The sequence below is a fragment of the Chelonia mydas genome, chromosome 2 (assembly GCF_015237465.2).
Source record: "Chelonia mydas isolate rCheMyd1 chromosome 2, rCheMyd1.pri.v2, whole genome shotgun sequence".
NCBI classification, from domain to species: Eukaryota; Metazoa; Chordata; order Testudines; family Cheloniidae; genus Chelonia; species Chelonia mydas.
The window spans coordinates 111822062-111841044 of record NC_057850.1 but is presented as its reverse complement, the minus strand read 5'-3'; the positions used below and the strand labels follow the sequence as shown (position 1 = coordinate 111841044).

Below are 18983 nucleotides of genomic sequence, written 5' to 3'. Positions count from 1 at the left end.
TGAATCAAATGGCATTGTGGTTTTTCAGTCACTGATGTCTACTCCAGACACACAGTACCAGGTATCTGAGTAACTCTTCACATGGGCCATTCTAATAGCTGCTGATGGTGACTCTGCTGCATCAACAACTTCTAGTTTCCCTGGTGTGGCTTCCTTCTACTTGGGCAATTTCATCCCCAGTGGCCTTTGTTTCCTGAGTGGGTCCCAGGCCAGATGACATTTGCAGATGGTGGAGAGACAACGTCTCTCATCTGACCCATGGGACACCTGCAAATAGCTTGCACATGGGCCTCTCCAATTTTTTAGCAACTTCCCTAGCAATACTTCTTTGCAGTGCTGTATCTGGTCTAAAGGAGTCACCCTGGGCCTGGGAATTAACAGTAGGTACCTTTAAGGAAACCTCAATTTCTACTTTCACTTTTTAAATTCTGCCTATATGTTCCATAAGTTTATCTAGTATGTTTTCCTCCTTCACCAGAAGGTTACGAAAGTCCCCTGTTCCACTGTTTATAAACTGACTTTTCACACAAACTCTCTCATGGCTGGGCATAGACCCCTCTTTGCATTGCCAGTTCCAGATTTGGCACAGCACATTCTGCTTCACTCAAACTATCTTCTTAATGCACACAAGTAACTCTGTAGGGGTTCCCCTTCCTGCCACCTCCTGGCTTGCCATTCCTTCCAGGATTTCAAAAGGGCCAATTCCCCTCATTGTGGTCGTATAAGTGTTTGCATAACTGTCTGAAATACCCATGATCCCCACTGGGAAGCTACTGATAATAAGATTCAGCATCACCATTTAAGAACATTGCTAGGTGTTATGCTGCTTTCTAAGTCGTCCACTCATTTGCAGAGACCAACAGCTCAAAGTATGCTCAGTACTCAGATTCCAGTTTCATCTGCATGACATTTCTTCTCAGGCAAAAGTGCTTTCGCCATCTTGAAGCCACTGCCACCAGTTGTAATACCTGCTTATAGAAACCAAGGGATTTATTGGGACACTGCAAGTAACAACTCCAGCACACACAGGCAGAGCTAAACTTCCTTCTAGCCCCTCCAAACCAAGGATACATCTACACTGCAATTTGATGAGTCAGTGCAGCACATGTAGACATACCTGAGTTAGCTTTGATCTAGCTAGTCTGAGTAACGATAGCAGTGAAGCCATGACAAGCCTACCTGGTACCCCAAGTACATACTCAGGCAGCTAGACCATGCATGTCATGAACCAGGTGACTATCCACAGTCCTTCCAGGTGTTCCTGAGCATACTCCAAATTAGTCAGGGTCTAAGTGTTACCTAGCCCCATCCCTAGGAAATGGGCACAACACTTTTTTGTATGCATCTATTTTAAGAGACATATGGACACATATTTAACCCTTTGCAGACATAGCACAGTAATTAAATATTTTACAGATTACTTGTAAATGCCACATTCCACCAACCACCCTAACTGACATGTAGAGAGCATTAAAGTGGCACCACTTGGCCTGTTACTATGCATCTTAGTGTGGTTGTTGATAGTATTTATTTATAAGACATCACTGCAGTGGCTTGCCTTGTCTGCATGTGAAAACTGCCTCAATTTCCCTCACAGGTATGTTAATTTAACCAAATCTCTGCCCCTGCCAGATTCCTGTAGAAATTCAAAAGAATCAAACCTCCTAAGTAATCTTCTTCCCATCTCTCAAGGCCCCTTGCTGCAGAAAATACAGAGGAATTCCCCCCAGTCTCAGCCAGAAGCTCTGGCCTTGAGCTCCCCAAGAAAGGCAGAAAGGCCAGTGTTGGAAGACGGGATATTGGGCTAGATGGACCATTCATCTGACCCAGTTTGGCCATTCTTATATTCTTACATGAGCAGCTAGATGAATTCCCATCTACATCATCTTGCCCAAGGCCTCTCCCTCACTTGCTCCTCCTTTAAGATTCCCTACCCTAATCAACAATCTCATGTAGTCCCGTCCAGACATTCCTTTTTTGCCCCACTGTCCAATAGCCAGTCACCACACAGGCTCCTTCCATGTTCCTCACCAGGGAAACAGTTCCTAATTCCAGTTCCTGCAGTCATTTCCCCCAGGAGACACCACCACCACCGCTTATCACAGACCTCATCCTCACAAGAGAAAAAAAGAATAAATGTGTATCTCTGCCTCCTTTTCCAGTATACCTTGCTGTACCCCCTAATTCCCATGGTCCCTCTAGCAATAGGGATGCCATGTCTGACTCCTGGCACACAGAACAGGACCCAGGCACCAAGCTGGCCATGCTCTGCAAGTTACATGCTGCACAGCTACCACTGCATGGGTACACTACAGTTTACAGAGAAAGCATTGGTGTCATAGGGGGGCGGGAAAAGGCACATTTCCACCAGAAAGGCATGACAAAATTGGCCAGGCTAGTTCAAAACTGGCCAAGTAGCAACCCCATTGGGAACTATAACCCCCCTAGCTCTCAGCTGAAATAATAATAGGACAGGCATGTATGTGCAGCTTGTCCTTAAGAGGGCCAGCATGCCTTGTTACAAACACCAATCCCATACACAGTGGCTGCAATACCTTGAAACAGGCTGAGGAGCCCACATGACACTACCCAAGGAGAGGTGGGAACTGTGGGAGAGCACAGCTTTCTCAGCCAAGCCAGCAGGAGGAGGGGAACCTGCTATTTGAACCCCTGGCCACACAGCACAGAGGCTGTCTAAGTACAGTTTAGAGTATTTATTGTCTTTAATCTTCCCAACTCCACAGTGAAGTAGGGAAGTACTATTATCCAAATATTACAAATGGGAAATGGAAGCACAGAGGGAGATTAAGTGACTTACCCAAACTCACACAGGATGTCTGGTAGAGCAGGGACTTGAATCTAGGTCTCTGTAATGGGGTCTCTGCAGGGACCTCCTAGCTCCTGCCTCCACTGGGCTGAGAAAGTCACACAGAGACCTTGGTGCAGTGCTCACCTAGTGCTTTTATTTACAGGCTGTGCTCCCACCCCTTTCCACTATACACATATCCCCCTTCTTACAGTCCACCGGCAGGCAAGAGGGGACAAGCTCATGCATGCGCACTCTCACTCTACTTCCCCTCACTGCCTTTCCTCTAATGCAGCTTCCCTCTTTCCAGCTCCTCTGCCTGGCTTCCTTCCCCTGGGCTCTTATCCAGCCCCAGCCTGATGAGGCCACAGCTGTTCCAGCTTCCCCAGTCAGGGCTAGGTGATCTACCCAGCTCCAATTCACCTCCCTTAATTGGAGCTGGAGTAACAGAGGGTTGGCTAAGCAGTTTTCTGCTTAGCACCGTCACAGTCTCCTAAGCTACTTCCCTAACCACTAGACCATCAGTCCTCAATACTATTACCAAAACTTAATTTTTGAAATGATGCCCACTGCAGCTGGTCAGGAAATGTGGCAAAAAAAGGGGAAATGGATGTTGCAAAAAAAAGATTCACTAAAATTTGTTTCCATTTTTATCAGCTTTTTCCAGCCAGCTCTATCATCTTCTTCATGTGTTTTTAAAGAAAGAATCAATCCCTCCTCCTAATGCTTCTGTCCTGATCTAGAAGTGAAAGGCTCTGTATCCCATCAGCAACATACTGAACTACCCTGTTTCCTTTCCGCCCCATCAAGTCAAGTTGTGTGCCCACCATCATCTTACGAATTCTACATATGATTTCATATCATGTCTACATGAGTGTGAAATATTAGATTCACCCCTCATTTTTTCAGGTTCTTAGCCTATTGTGAAACCAATGTAAATTGGCATCACTTCAACAGCTGAGGATTTGACCCAGTGCCTCTAGGAACAGGAAGGATCCAAAATATGGTAGCATTCACAGTTTGCCACCATAGTGTTAGACTACCAAGAAATGTGAGAGTGTGTATGTCTGTCTGATTTTGATGGCAATAGTCTGACTGTAGGACTGAATGGTGAAACAAAAATCAGAAAAACAGCATAAATGTGGATGTCTCACCCAAGAGACGACATGTGAAAGCTTATGCGGTGGTCCAAAGCAATGGATTCCCTCACCCAATAGGCAAAAGTTCTATCAGCACTCCACTACAGTTTCCTTCCGTCCAAGTGACAGCATCACATCTGAATGATAACCATACTGCCATTGCCTCTGAAGTCACGTCTTCCCCAGAATATGTCTGTACTAGAGCTGCAGGTGTAATTCCCAGCGTGGGTAGATACATCTGGGATAAAGTGTAGCCACAATTGTGTTAGCGGTGGGATGAGCTAGCCACCTGCACACAATCCCATCTGAAACCCTCGGTACCTACTCAAGCAGTTAGTCCATACTGCTGCCCACAATGCCATGGCTACACTTCTGCTTTCACTTCTGTTACACCTCCAGCTCCACTGTAGACATACCCTCAGCCATGGGTCACAAGACACAGAGGAATATGAGCAATTCTGAGGTGTACTAGCCAGTTACATTAGCTGATCCCATATTTTTACATGGAGATTAGCCCTGGAAGAGGAACATGATGCTGACATCAATTTTTTCCCAGCGCCTCCCCTTATTCCAGTGGTCCCCACATGTAGCTACCCTACATCATTTTCCATGCTTATATTCCCCTCCATTCTTGCAGAGGAAGGGAACATGGAAGCTTTGGCAAGTAAGCCCTGATCCACAAAAGATTTAAAGGAGTACTTGTGGCACCTTAGAGACTAACAAATTTATTAGAGCATAAGCTTTCGTGAACTACAGTTCACTTCATCGGAAAGGGGGTGTAGGGCTTGGGGGGATATTTTGGGGGGAAGACGTCTCCAAGTGGGCTCTTTCCCTGGTTCTTTGTTTAACACGCTTGGTGGTGGCAGCATAGGGTTCAAGGACAAGGCAAAGTTTGTACCTTGAGGAAGTTTTTAACCTAAGATGGTAAGAATAAGCTTAGGGGGTCTTTCATGCAGGTCCCCACATCTGTATCCTAGAGTTCAGAGTGGGGAAGGAAGTGAGCTGTAACTCACGAAAGCTTATTCTCTAATAACTTTGTTAGTCTCTAAGGTGCCACAAGTACTCCTGTTCTTTTTGCGGATACAGACTAACACGGCTGCTACTCTGAAACCTGTCAAAAGATTTAAGTACATGAATATCCCATTTACTTTACTGACATGCTCAACATTACTCACATATTTCAGGTTTCAGAGTAGCAGCCGTATTAGTCTGTATCCGCAAAAAGAACAGGAGTACTTGTGGCACCTTAGAGACTAACAAAGTTATTAGAGAATAAGCCCAAGAAAGCTTATGCTCTGATAACTTTGTTAGTCTCTAAGGTGCCACAGGTACTCCTGTTCTTTTCACATATTTAAGTACTTTGCTGGATTGAGGCCACACTTTTTGTATTGTGTGCCTGTGTTACAACCTTTTCTTCCTCATTTTACACAGACATGCTTTTTGTTTTTTTGAAATCACAACAGGGAAACTGCATGACAATTGCCAAATACTGCCATTTTAATGAAGTTTCCTATTATGCCAGATTTGGAGCTGCCTGCAATAATTTATGAATATTGTATCTTGACCAAGTTATTCTGATGTTTACTGTATGAACATATTGAGTTAATTCAATAGCAGGATTGTCAGAAAAGGAGCCCAGGAAAGGGGACATAGATACAGATCTATACTTTGCTGCAAACATTTAAGAGACAATGCATTTTGGAGCCCTGACTCAGCCCCTTGCTGGGCCTGCCAGACAGGTTTTCCCCACTGGTCCCTTGTAAAGGTGTGTGTGCACATGTGCATGGTGGGGGATGGGAGGTTGGGGGCGGGGGGGAGAGAGAATCAAAAGACTTGGGAAGGTTTAAAGAGACACAAACTTCCTCAGGTAGAGAGACAAGTTTTTGACACAGGGCCCTCAGAACCTGCTTTGAAGGAGGCTGGGGGAATGTAAACAAAGCAGGCTATTCTTGAGGAGGATGTATAAGAAAGATATGCATGTAAATCTTTTGTTGGTGTTGGTGGTGGTGGTGGTTTAAATCTCTTGTGCTGTGGTTTGTTCCTATTACAAACATTCAACAACATTTTGTTTTAAGAAGGCTATTTTGGGTCATTCTATTCACTGCTGGTCACAATCCCCTAAAGGGAAGAACCACATGTACTGACTACAGTCGGACCTGCTGGGTAAACATGGTCAATACACAGGGTACTGTACCCCAGGGACTGGTCTAAGAGCCGGAGAACAGCAGAATTTCACTCCGGGAGAGGTGAAGGCAAGATGTCTGACATCTGAGAAGGGTATAGTCAGAGAAGCCAGGAAAGGGGTCAGAGATTACTTTCTAAATCTGTTTATTGCCTTTGAGTTCATTACAATCCAGTAGACATATTTCTTTTATTACCTGTTTCCATGTGATTAGCTTTGCCTTCTCTTCTTCATTCAGTTTGTCACCTCTCCTGCCCCTTTACAACTCCACTTTCATAGTCAAACCAACTAAAGCTCCTTTTTATGGTAGAGTTTTTATATATCTTATCCTGGCGCCAAATTCTGGCCACAACACTCTGGTGCCACTGCTTTTGAAGTCAGTGGCAGTTGTATCTGCATTCCCAAGAGCAGAATTTGCCCTTTTGCGATTCAGTCCCATTCAGAAAAGTAAAGGGGAATGCCTTTCCCATCATAGGTATGTACAGCGGAATCTCTTGCAGTGGAAGGGGGAGCAGGATTCTAAGAGCCTATTCCAGAGATAAAAGCCCCCTGCACATTGTGGATCCCGGTTCTACAGGAGCTCCCTATGCATCAGTGTTCTGCAAGGATTTGGAGATGGGGTGGTGCAGGGTGGGTAGGTCTGATTCTTTGCATACACAAAGGTTGTATCCCTCACCCCCGCCCACCCAGATCTTCCCCCAAGAGATCTCTCCCCCTCCCCCCGATCTCTCCACAAGAATCACATTGCCTTCTTAACTCATATTTACACACATTATTCCCATAGCAAAGTCCTATAGATTTAAAATCCCATTTATCACGCAAGGTGACTTCCACTAACAAACAATGAATTCTTGTTAAAAAACACAACCCCAGACCTCTTGCAGGACAGGAGGAATGGTAAAGCTTCAGGACTGTGCAGTGCTCTGTTTGTTGGTCTTTATACTTAGCAAGCATCATTGTGATACGGAGATTTGTTTACACTTGACCTTGATGTTGGACACTGTTGTAGCAGGAACATTTTCAGAGCATCTAAAGTTATAATAGGCCAGAACTTCAACAAGTGCATATTGTTGGGGTTCCATTGACGTCATTTGAGTGACACCAATTTACACCAGCTGAGGATGTGACTATCATTTTAAACTCAACATTATTTCTTCTTTTGCTTGACTTCAGTACTTGCTGAGGGATTGCCTTTCTCACCTGTGTGGATTAAATCAAAAGCAAAGGTAAAGTCCTTTCTGAAATGGAGCTGCAACCATAAAACTTGACACAGGGGAAAATTCATTGCAATATGGATACTTCTTGGGTCAGATGTGGCCCTGAGTTGTCATCATGTTTATATAGCTGCACAATCCTGCCCATTCCAAAGTGCAAAGATTCCATTTTGCCCAATTGCCTACATTTTAGTTGGCATCTTGGGAATGACCTCAGGGGAATTCGTTCAGTGTCTGGGAGGGGACTCTGGGCTGGGGCGGGGGAGTGGGATACATGGTGGGGGGGGTGAGGGCTCTGGCTGGGGTTGCAGGCTCTGGGCTGGGGATGAGGAGTTTGGGGTGTAGGATGGTGCTCTGGGCTGGGAGCGAGGGGTTTGGAGAGTAGGAGGGGTTCAAGGCTGGGGCAGGGGGTTGGGGCATGGGGAGAGGCTCAGGGTTGCAGGCTCTGGGTGGCGCTTACCTCAAGCGGCTCCTGGAAGCAGTGGCATGTCCCTGCTCCAGCTCCTACACGAGGTGCAGCTCGGTGGTTCTGCATGTTGCCCCATCCGCAGGCATCGCCCCTGCATCTCCCATTGGCTGTGGTTCCTGGCCAATGGGAGCTGCAGGGGCGATGCTTGGGGCGGGGGCAGCATGGAGAGCGGAGGCCCCTGGCTGCCCCTATGCATAGAAGCTGGAAGGGGGGCCATGCTACTGCTTCCGGGAGCTGCACGGTGTGGCCCCTGACCCTGCTCGCTGGCTGGAGTGCCGGAACAGGGCAAGCCCCAGACCCCACTCCCAAGCAGGAGCTCGAGAGCTGGATTAAAACAGTTGGCCTGCTGGGTCCAGCCCACGGGCCACAGTTTGCCCACCCCTGTTCTAGGTACTGTACAAGGAACATTAACTAAGTGCCAAGTAATATTAAGTGAAATTTGTAAAAGATCAAGAGTATACAGTGAATTGCTTCTTAATTGAACTAGTTTATTTTATTCTATTTAAAACAAAAACTGTCATTTGTTTGTAGAACAGGGACAGATTATGAGGTTATCACTGCAGTTTGTGAGAGACTAAAAAATAAAAAGTGAATATATAGGGGGCTGTTCTACTTGCTATAAGACACTCCCTGTGCAGAATTTATAAACACTTAAGCAGGTCCAATTTTATAGCCAGCAGAGGGCAATGTTTTATAGCTATATGTACTTACATGTCAGTTTATTACACTAAAATGAATGTGCAGGCATAGAGAGCCAAATCCTCAGATGATACAAACTGAAGTTGAAGGAGGTATGTACACCAGCTGGAACTTTAGTCCAGAGACTTCATATCAGTCATCTACCTCTGAGTCATTTGTTTCACACGCTGAAAGGATGTATACCTGTTGCACATTATGTAAGAGTCAGGGGGACTTGAACCTGGGGCTGCAAGGTTACCAGAAAAACCAACATTCCCTGCTTGCCACCAGCCGTAACATGGCTGTGCTCTGTGACCACAATTTACAGAGGTTGTACACCATGGGATGCCCTGCCTTGAATGACCTGATTAACAGTTGTTTTAGCAATCCCTGATTGGCTCCTTGATCCTACATAAGCCCCTTGGGTGTACCAGGAAGTGTCCAGTAACAATATGGATTCCTAGCCAGCTGCCATGATGGCCCTGTTTCTGAACTCCTGGTATTGATGTGTCTCTGACTTCCTGTTGACCCCTAGAACTGCAATTGCAACATGGTATTGGCCGTTGGCCTGATTCCTGACTATCTCTGACCCTCCTCTTGACTCTCAGCTGATACTACCTCTGACCGCGGCTCCCATGCTCCTGCCTGCCATCGCCATCCTGACATGCTAACACCAGGACTGATAAGTACTTAGCAATTTTCTGTTCAGGGAGGAGTATATGTCATAATAAAACATGAGAGGTATGTTCAGGGAAGCCACACACAGGGGCTCAGGACAGTCCCAGACCTTGCATTCAGCAAGCAAAAAGATGTCACCAGGCTGAAGCTTACAGCGATGTGAATCTCCCCAGAGAGAATAGAGAAGTGTGAGAGTATGATCTTGCCTCTCCGCCTCCTCCACATACTCCAAATTGGCACAGTGGAGAGTAGGCTGCACTCTTTCAGAGGGTGCCGTAGTGCCTGTGCTCTCAGGCATTGGTCCAGGTTCTCAACAGCCTTAACCCTACAGTCATTAATGCCTATGCAAACTGAGACACCTAAATCCATAGTTTAGGCACCCACAGAACTGGCCTGAATTTCAGAGGTGCTGAACACACACAGCACCCATTGATGTCAGTTGAAATACACATGTTAAAGCCATTATGCATGCAAGAGTCCCATTTGAGTTATTATCCCATTTTGGGGGGGAAGCTTTGCCAATTTAAAGACTGCATGTTTGGCCCTTTTTGCTAAAGATTTCACAGACAGGAAATTCCCTTATGATACTAATCCTGATAAAACTAAGGACCTATTTCCATTTGCAAATGGATTTTTTTTCTTTCAAGATTATGTCACTTGTCCTCAAACTGCTAAGAATGCTAGAAGGAAGTGAGCAGAGAGCATAACCGCAATGCCAAAACAAATATTTTACTAGAACAATTTGTAGTTTAATAGGTAACATAATGAAAAACAAGTGTCACAGCTGTGCCTAAGGTATGGGTTTGCTTTGAGAAGTGACTTTATAAAAATGGCATCTTTTTACTTAAATAGACATCGTATTCCAATTGTAGGCCATAGGTGAAAACCTGACCCCAGTGAAGGCAATGGGAGTTTTACCATTGACTTCAGGGGGCCAGGATTTCGCACCTAGAGTCATGTCTCATTATTTTGGAGACAACAATACGTTTTTTCATGTTTGCAGAACAGAGCCAACACAACTATATGAGAATTAGATGGATTCAATTCTGGATCACACATTATCCACTGAATTGGTAACTGAATTCCAATTGCAGAATCTTTATTGCTAGTGATGAATGAGCCAGGAAAGGATGGAGCTTGACTTTCTGAATACATCTTTCTATTTGTTAGTTGACTAAATCTGATCTGTAATCATTAAGACAATTATAGAACAGTTCCACCATGATATTTTTTACCAAGTCACTTTTCAGAGTAGAACCACACTTTAAATATTTGTTGGACACGAGAGACATCAAATCCAGACAGGACATTAACAAGTGTAAACTGTTGTATTCCACTGATATTAAAGGCTTGTCTACACTAGTCTGGCACCTTTCCCAGCATACCTTTCTGTACCCTCAAATTCCCATTGTCCCTCTGGGAATTACAACCCGCAGAATGCCTTGGTTCTGGGCAGGAACAATAACAAGGCAGTGCTGGACGTGCAGCTTGTCTTTAAGAGGGGAGCATGCCTTGTCACAAACACCAACACCACTCACACTGGTTACCACAGGTTGAAACCAGATGCAGAGCTCTCACCACACCAGCCAAAGAGAAATGAGAACTGTGGGAGAGCATTGTTTACTCAGTCAAGCCAGCAAGAGGAGGAAGTCATGCTATTTTAACCCACAACAGTACAAGTATCTCCTAAGTACAGTTTAGGAGAATCCCAGACACCAGTGTATGGCAACTATCTTGGGTACTTTTCTGACTCCCATTACTATAGCAGCTGATCAGTTTTTAGTCTTTAATGTGTTTACCTTGCCTACCTCACAGGGTGTTGTGAAGCACTGTTATCCCCATTTTACAAATGGGTAACTGAAAAACAGAGAGAATAAGTGAAGGTCACACAGGAAGTCAGTGGCACACCAGAGGCTTGAACCCAGGACTCCTAAGTGCTAGGGTGGAGCTTTTGAGATAATAATCATTATTTGACCAGACTACAGTTTGTGAAAACATGGCAAGGAAGGGAAGACAGGAGTTGCAAAACTTTTCACTCAAGTTTATTTCCACTTTTCCCCCCATTAGCTTTCTCCAGCCAGCTCTAGCAGCCACCTCACGTGTTTTTAAAGAAAGACTCAGTCGCTCCTCCTAATGCTCTGTATCCCATCAGCAATGTGCTGAACCACTCAGTTTCCTTTCCACCCCACCAAGCCAAGCTATGTGCCCACCATCATCTTATGAGTTCTACATATGATTGTGTAGCACGTCTACCAAGATTTACCTGTGAATGTCTCAGGTCCTCAACCCACTGTGAAAACAATGATGACAGTTTACAACAGCTGATCTGGCCCAGTGTCTCTACAAACAGGAAGGATCCAAAATATGATAGCATTCACAGTGTTAAAACACCAAGAAATGCTACTACATGGGCTAAATCCACCTACTTTAAGTGGCTAAATCCAATATGTAGATCTGTAAAGCCTCTGCTCATCTCCTCTGTAAGTTTGTAGGTGCCTAAATTTCTGCTGGTAAAATCCTCTAGGCATCTAAAAATCTACCAGTGAAAATGCACGCAGCCACATTTGTCACAGCTCACAACCAAGCCCCAGTGGGATCCTCAGACTAGGCCTTCCACTACCTATCTCGTGTGTGAGGCCTGATCTAGTAGGTGTTTTCAGAAACTGCCTACTGGATTGGGCCCCATACAAAAGAATGCCAAAGGAAGACCTGGTGGTGGTAGCACACCCTCTTAAGTTTTAGCTTAGTGGTTAGAGCACTTACCCAAAATGTGGAAGTCAGGAGATTACAGCTCAATTCCCCGCTCTGCCTAGGGTTGCCAATTTTGGCTGGATGTATTCCTGGAGGTTTCATCACATGACGTAATCTTTCATTAAAGATTAATCTTTAATTCCTGGAGACTCCAGGACAATCCTGGAGGGTTGGCAACCCTACCTCTGCCTGATCTGGATCAGGGATCTGAAGGTGGATCTTCCCCCTCCCATAAGAATGCCCTAACTACTGGGCTGTGGGGTATTCAGGGGAAGACCTCTCAATCTCTCCTGTTGAAGCTGTTCCATTGTATATAAATACTTAAATATGCATTGGAACAGGAACATGGGTCTCCCACTGCCCAGGTGAGTCCCTTCACCACCAGGCTAAAGAGTCATTCTTACTCTTTTTCTGCCCCAATGCATATTTAATTACCACAGTCTGACCTTCTGGGTTGATACACTGGCTGCTATAGCACCGGGCCTGACCTAAAAGTGGGATAATCGCAGAATTCCACTGCAGGATAGGTGAAGCCAAAAGGCCTGAGAAGGGTGCAGTCACAGAGACCAGGAAGGGAACAAAGTTTGACCCAGCCCAGTAACCACATATTATACATTAAACCTGTTTATTGCCTGTGTGTTTATTCCAGTCATGTAGGCATGTTTATCTTTTATGTTTCCATGTCCTTATCTTTTCATAAGTTATCAATCGCCATATGATATGGTGACCTTTTCCCTCAATGTATCACATTCTCCTGCCCCTTTCCAATTTCACAGTCAAACCAGCAAAAGCTCCATTTCATGGTACAGTTTTTATATCTATTGTCTCGGAGTCAAATTCTGTCCTTGAACACTCTGGTGACACTGCTATTGAAGTCAATGGCAGTTGTGGCTGCACTTCCAAGAGCAGAATTTGCCCTTTTGGGACCCAGCCCCATTCACAAAAAGTAAGGGGGAATGCCTTCCCCATCCTACGCAGGTACAGAGGAATCGCTTGCAGCTGAAGGGGGAAGGGGAGCAGGATTTCAAGAGCCCATTCCAGAGATAACCTTCCCCCTCCCCCCATCCACTGTGGAGCCCATGTCTACAGGGGCTTCTTATGTATCAGTGTGCAGCAAGGATTTGGAGATGGGGTAGTGCAGGGTGGATAGGTCTGATTCTTTGTATCCCTCTGTCAAGTTTCCTTCTCCACTCTGAACTCAAGGGTACGGATGTGGGGACTTTAATGAAAACCTCCTAAGCTTACTTTTACCAGCTTAGGTTAAAACTTCCCCAAGGTACAAACTATTTTACCCTTTGCCCTTGGACTTCCACTACCACCACCAAACTTTATCTGGGTTTATTTATTAGGAAAGCGTTGTTTGGAAACATCTTTCCCCCCAAAATCCTCCCAACCCTTGCACCCCACTTCCTGGGGAAGGTTTGGTAAAAATCCTCACCAATTTGCATAGGTGACCACGGACCCAAACCCTTGGATCTTAAGAACAATGAAAAAGCATTCAGTTTCTGAAAAGAAGGATTTTAATAGAAGTAAAAAGTAAAAAAGAATCACCTCTGTAAAATCAGGACGGTAAATACCTTACAGGATAATTAGATTCAAAACATAGAGAATCCCTCTAGGCAAAACCTTAAGTTACAAAAAAGACACACAGACAGGAATATTCATTCTATTCAGCACATCTTAATTTCTCAGCCATTTTAAAGAAATCATAATCTAACGCATATCTAGCTAGATTACTTACTAAATTCTAAGACTCCATTCCTGTTCTGTCCCCAGCAAAAGCATCACACAGACAGACACAGACCCTTTGTTTTTCTCCCTCCTCCCAGCTTTTGAAAGTATCTTGTCTCCTCATTGGTCATTTTGGTCAGGTGCCAGTGAGGTTATCCTAGATTCTTAACACTTTACAGGTGAAAGGATTTTTCCTCTGGCCAGGAGGGATTTTAAAGGTGTTTACCCTTCCCTTTATATTTATGACACCCTCACCTTCCCCCCCACACACCCTCTATGAGAAGGGCCAGATACTCAGCTGATGTAAATCAGTAGAGATCCATTGTCTTCCATGGGACTGCACCAATTTACACCAGCGGAGGAGCTGGCCTAGCCAAGGAGAGCACAAGTGCCACAGCGGTTACTGCAGCCCAGAAGTTGAAGCATGGTTCCGTTGTTACTCCACTTCCTTCCTCCTCTCCACAGAGCTTCTCAGCATCCAGCCGAATTGCGCTAACAAGGGGCTGGGCCAAGGGTTTGCCCCTGACTGGAGAAAACAGAGAATACAGCTAGGTCCAGCTTATCAATGGAAGTTTTGCAATTGACTTCCGTGGATGCAGGATCCAGCCATTAAGAACTTAAAATAACAACAATTAGAGCTGGTCAGACAGTCTGACCTTTTTTCATGGAAAATTGTGACTTTTCAGTGGGAAAATATCAAAACACATATTTTGGCTGAAAACCTTAATATTTCAGTTCAGAAGAGCTGATGTGGTGCCTCAAGTGATTGGTCATTTGCATGCCTCATGTTCCCATTTCCTCTCAAGGACGGACTTCCTGGTCACACTACATCTCCCATGATGCAAAAGTGCTTCCCCTCAGGATGAGGGGAGGTGATCACATCAAGGGAAATTAAGTTTCACTGGAAAACCCAGTCCCTAGTGGAGATGTGAGGAAACTGAGCCACCGTGGTGGAATATCCACATCAAAATATTTTAGTTTTTGGCCAAAAAAATATTTGGGGTGGGGTTTGGGGGGCGGGGGGTGTCTGTTGGTTTTTCAGTGAAAAACCGAAACTTGCCATGGAAGGCAGGCGTTTTTCATGAAAAATTTCATTTTGTCGCAAACTCACCAAAGCACAGTTTTGATAGAGAATTTTCCATCAGCACTACTCATAAATGTTAGGCTACAAAGACCTGTTATTACATTCTGCCACTCAGGTTCCACAGAGTCTGCTATTTGCCACTCCAGCAGACTTAAAGCTGGCTAAGTGGCCCGATGAAGGTTTCCCTTCCCTAGACTTTATAACATTGGGTGTTTCCTAAAGGAATAGAATTGTTGTGAAGACACTACTGGAGCTCACTTTCAACAATAACTTTTTCAATAGAGGGGTTTTTTTGGATCACATAGTGTAGTGGGGCAGTTGCCCCACTTTGTCAGAGGAAGGGTTAAAGCAGGTTGGAGGGAGCCTATGCAGAACCCTGCCAATCAGAGAAAGGCAGAAAGGCAGCCAATCATAGCCAGGCTAGGCCCTATATAAAGGCTGCAAAGCAGAGGCAATAGTAATCTCTTCCTGACAAGCAAGGGAGAAGGACTGGCTCTCTCGGGGCGGGGCGGGGCGGGGCGGGGCGGGGCGGGGCGGGGCGCGGCGCGGCTCCAGCTCCAGCTCCAGCTCCAGCTCCAGCTCCAGCTCCAGCTCCAGCTCCAGCCTATTACCTGCCAGGCAGCAGCCCCTGACAAAAAGGGGCCAAGAAGGTGCAAGGGGAAGTGGCCCAGGGTACACAGGGAGAAGAGGGAATTGAAGGAGTGCTGTGGGAGGCTACCACTAGAGGGTCCTGGAGGGCTGTGTCCAGAAGAGGATGCCGCAAGCCAGGGAGCAATGTGGGTCTCAGACAGCACAGTGAAGCAGGCAATGGGTGGGACATCACCTGCAGAGGGTGCTCCACAGCTAGGACAGAGCTAATTCCCAGAGCAACCACAGGAGGTGTTGTGGCGGTGAGTCTGTGCCCCGTCACACATAATATTTATTATTTTATTTTACACTTGGTTTCTATTTGGTTGCATGGGAAATCTCATGAGCCTTTCTCATAGTATTTAATTTTCAACATATCCATTCCCAGATGGAATTAAGTAGTGCAGACTCATAAAAATGAAAAATATTCTATTTTGAAAGTTATCCAGACTTTTTTGACCCTCTGTAAAGATTTGGTTTGAAATTTGAGTGAAGGTTTGCATGAGTGCTTATTCCCCACCCCGTAACATTGCTAGTCACTTTGTTATACCAATAAATTAAAAACCAGCAGGATCTTATTAAAGGGAAAAAGGCAAAATACCACATTTATTGTGAATACAGAAAGAATCATAGTAAGCAGTTAGTTACAGCTATAACATTCCATTCAGTCTCATCTTTATTCACACATTCATTCATACAAACACACACACAGGTTCTGCAAGGTTGTTATCATAGTAAGCAGTTAGTTATAGCTATAACATTCCATTCAATCTCATATTTATTCACACACACACACACACAGGTTCTGCAAGGTTGTTATCATAGTTACCAGCCTTAGAGTTGCTCATGCCAAGCCACTGGCCAGGTGGCCTGGACATGAGGAGGGAGCAGGGCCTTGTCAGATGCTCATCTGATGCTCCTGGAAGTTGCTTTGCAGAATCAGACCCCAAAGTTCTCACTTTTTAGAGTCTATTTTTACAGGAATTTCTTCCTATGCCAGTCTATGGGAATTGCTTCATCATGCTGTTGCTGAATCAATCAGCAGATAGCACATTCCTGACGGCTCCGTGCTGCTAGATGTTATCTTGTTCTTTGGTTCTCCCATTCTGGAGGCTGTTGGGTGGATTCCAGTCTGCTCTCCGGGGGTCCTCTGGTTATTTCCACTTGACGCCTTCTTCAGCCGATGGACACTGGATTCTTATGCTGGCATCTCCCTGATCATTCAGTTATTATCCACACCAAGCATCCATCCACATACATCCTCTATCTCTATTTTAATCACAATTGTTAATACAACAAAAGGGCGGGGAGTCTCTGGGTGCTGTTTCTGTTGTTAGAGTATTGCTTTGAGAACAGACTCTGTCTTAGAATGTACTAACACAATTAGCAGCTTGCAAGTTTCAAACACAGAGGGAGAGAAACAGTACCAAAAACCAAGAGACCTCTTAATTAGTAATACCCTGGAATTTAAACTATGGGGAATCAAACTCATTTGTGATTTTAATACAGAACTTCTTTAATATGATCGAACAACTTTTGAAAATTTGGCCCTAGTATTAGCTAGTCCACCCCCCCCCCCCCAAAGGTATTTATTTTGTTGATATTGCTCATATATTTTTTAAACAGATGGTCTACGTATAACTTATGAGGTGGTTTTAAAGGATCATATGAGCAGAACAAATGAATGCTGGTGACGTTTACAGTAACTCCAATGAAATCAGTGTAGTTTCTCCAAATTCCCACCCATGAACCTGGGACCAGAACTGGCTCCTGAGGCTAGATCAGGATTTGGGAGTTTCCTATCCACATCTTCCAGGTGTACTACCAATATCTTCACCAGAGGTGAACACACATGTGAACTTCACCTGAGGGTAGTGTGATTGTAGGAGGTATGAACACAGGCCTGTCTCTAGAGGTAGAGCTATAGAAATGTTTTGATACATCTGGCAGCAGGGAAGGACTCAGTGGGGGTAATTATGGATTTGTCAGGACAAAAGATATGAAACTCTGGGGGGAAAGTGATTAGATGGCCCAATCTCTCTTTATAAAAGCATATAGAACCTGATCCTGCATTTCTGGTGGACCCCAAGCATCCATTAACTTCAATGGCAGTTTTGAATGCACAGAAATGAGCCTCTGAACTGAAATAATCACAAGACTAAGAAGTCATTTTTAAAACAGATCTTCAGATCTGTTTAACAGGGAATAAATAGCAGGAAAATGGAATCTTGCTTTAGAAGATATTTGTTTTAAAGGCATTGGTCTGGATTAAGGCATTAGATTGTCACCTTGAATGGTCAGACCTATTAATATTCATAATTAGAAGACTATTGCTGTATTTCCTGTTCAGTCATCTGTTCAAGGTATTAAGGAAGTTTTAGCTCCATTTTGCTATGAGGACGAGGGATTTGTTGATGATTTTTTCTGCAGTATACTTCTGTACCCAACACAGACTGGCCACAGAATTTGCTTATACCAACAGATGCATTCATCATCATAAGATCCTTTAATGCTCTGCCAAGTTTATATTAGTTTAAATAAGGTATCTTATACACCGTGCCTCCTCGTGGCCAAATGGTATAACACAGTTTAGCATACAATTAGTCTCCTTGAATTTTGCATTGATATAATCTGCTAAAATCCAAATCCAGCCCACACCTCCATGGCTACAGATATCCCTGTGGCAGTGAAAATGGTGTGCTTCCACTGTGGAAGTGAGGTGGGTGAATTCTAGGGAACTGTGCAAGCGGTCCAGTCTCCTGGGTTGTGAAGGGTAGGTGCCAGAGGGTCTGATCTTTCCCCTGGGGTTTAGGGGAACACAAGACTACTTCACTTGCGCAGCTTCTGTGGAATGGCTGCAGAAGTAGACCATGTAAGGAATTCTCCCACATGTTCTTCAGACATTACTCTGCAGCCAGCCCTGCTACTGTTAATATTTGCCTCTTCATATAGAGAAAGCACACTATGTGCAATCAAGTTAAAATCCTCCTGTGGCTGGAGGGTGATGCCAAATTGAGTGGGCCCATTCTTCCCTCAGTTACATGGAATTGCCTCCCAATAAAGACAGTAAGAGCAGCGAGCACTCAGCACCTGTCTGGAGGCACCATATACAGGATATGGCTCTGATATCACTTTTCACTTAATTTAATCTATTTGGGCCAAATTCTGCCTTTAGTTACACCCATGAACACCACTGATGTTAACTGAGGGCAGAATTTGGCCCCAAAGTATTCTTTTTAAATTCTGACCGGTTTCAGAGAACAGCCGTGTTAGTCTGTATTTGCAAAAAGAAAAGGAGTACTTGTGGCACCTTAGAGACTAACCAATTTATTTGAGCATAAGCTTTCGTGAGCTACAGCTCACTTCATCGGATCGGATCCGATGAAGTGAGCTGTAGCTCACGAAAGCTTATGCTCAAATAAATTGGTTAGTCTCTAAGGTGCCACAAGTACTCCTTTTCTTTTTTTAAATTCTGTAAGTCTGACTTTGCTCTCACATGACTGTAAATCAGGTGCAACTCTACTGAAGTCAAGAAAGTTACACCAGTGGAGAACCAGGGCCAGCGAGAGGAGAATCAGGTCCTAGGTATAGGCAAAAGAACACAGTCCATGTTTTAGCTGCACT

At 44.7% G+C, this 18983-nt stretch overlaps 1 protein-coding gene across 10 annotated transcripts in view; it reads left to right on the top strand.

Moving 5' to 3' along the window:
* Positions 1-18983, top strand: part of GCNT2 (glucosaminyl (N-acetyl) transferase 2 (I blood group)) — an 85396-nt gene that overhangs the window by 38687 nt on the left and 27726 nt on the right. Inside the window, exon 4 of one of the 10 annotated variants that reach the window (XM_043540136.1) lies at positions 7301-7410. The exons of the other annotated variants lie outside the window; for them this stretch is intronic. Coding sequence (XP_043396071.1) covers positions 7301-7395 — 95 coding nt within the window. The 3' untranslated portion in view covers positions 7396-7410. Of the gene's footprint in view, positions 1-7300; positions 7411-18983 lie in introns of those variants that run through there. 10 annotated transcript variants of the gene reach the window in all.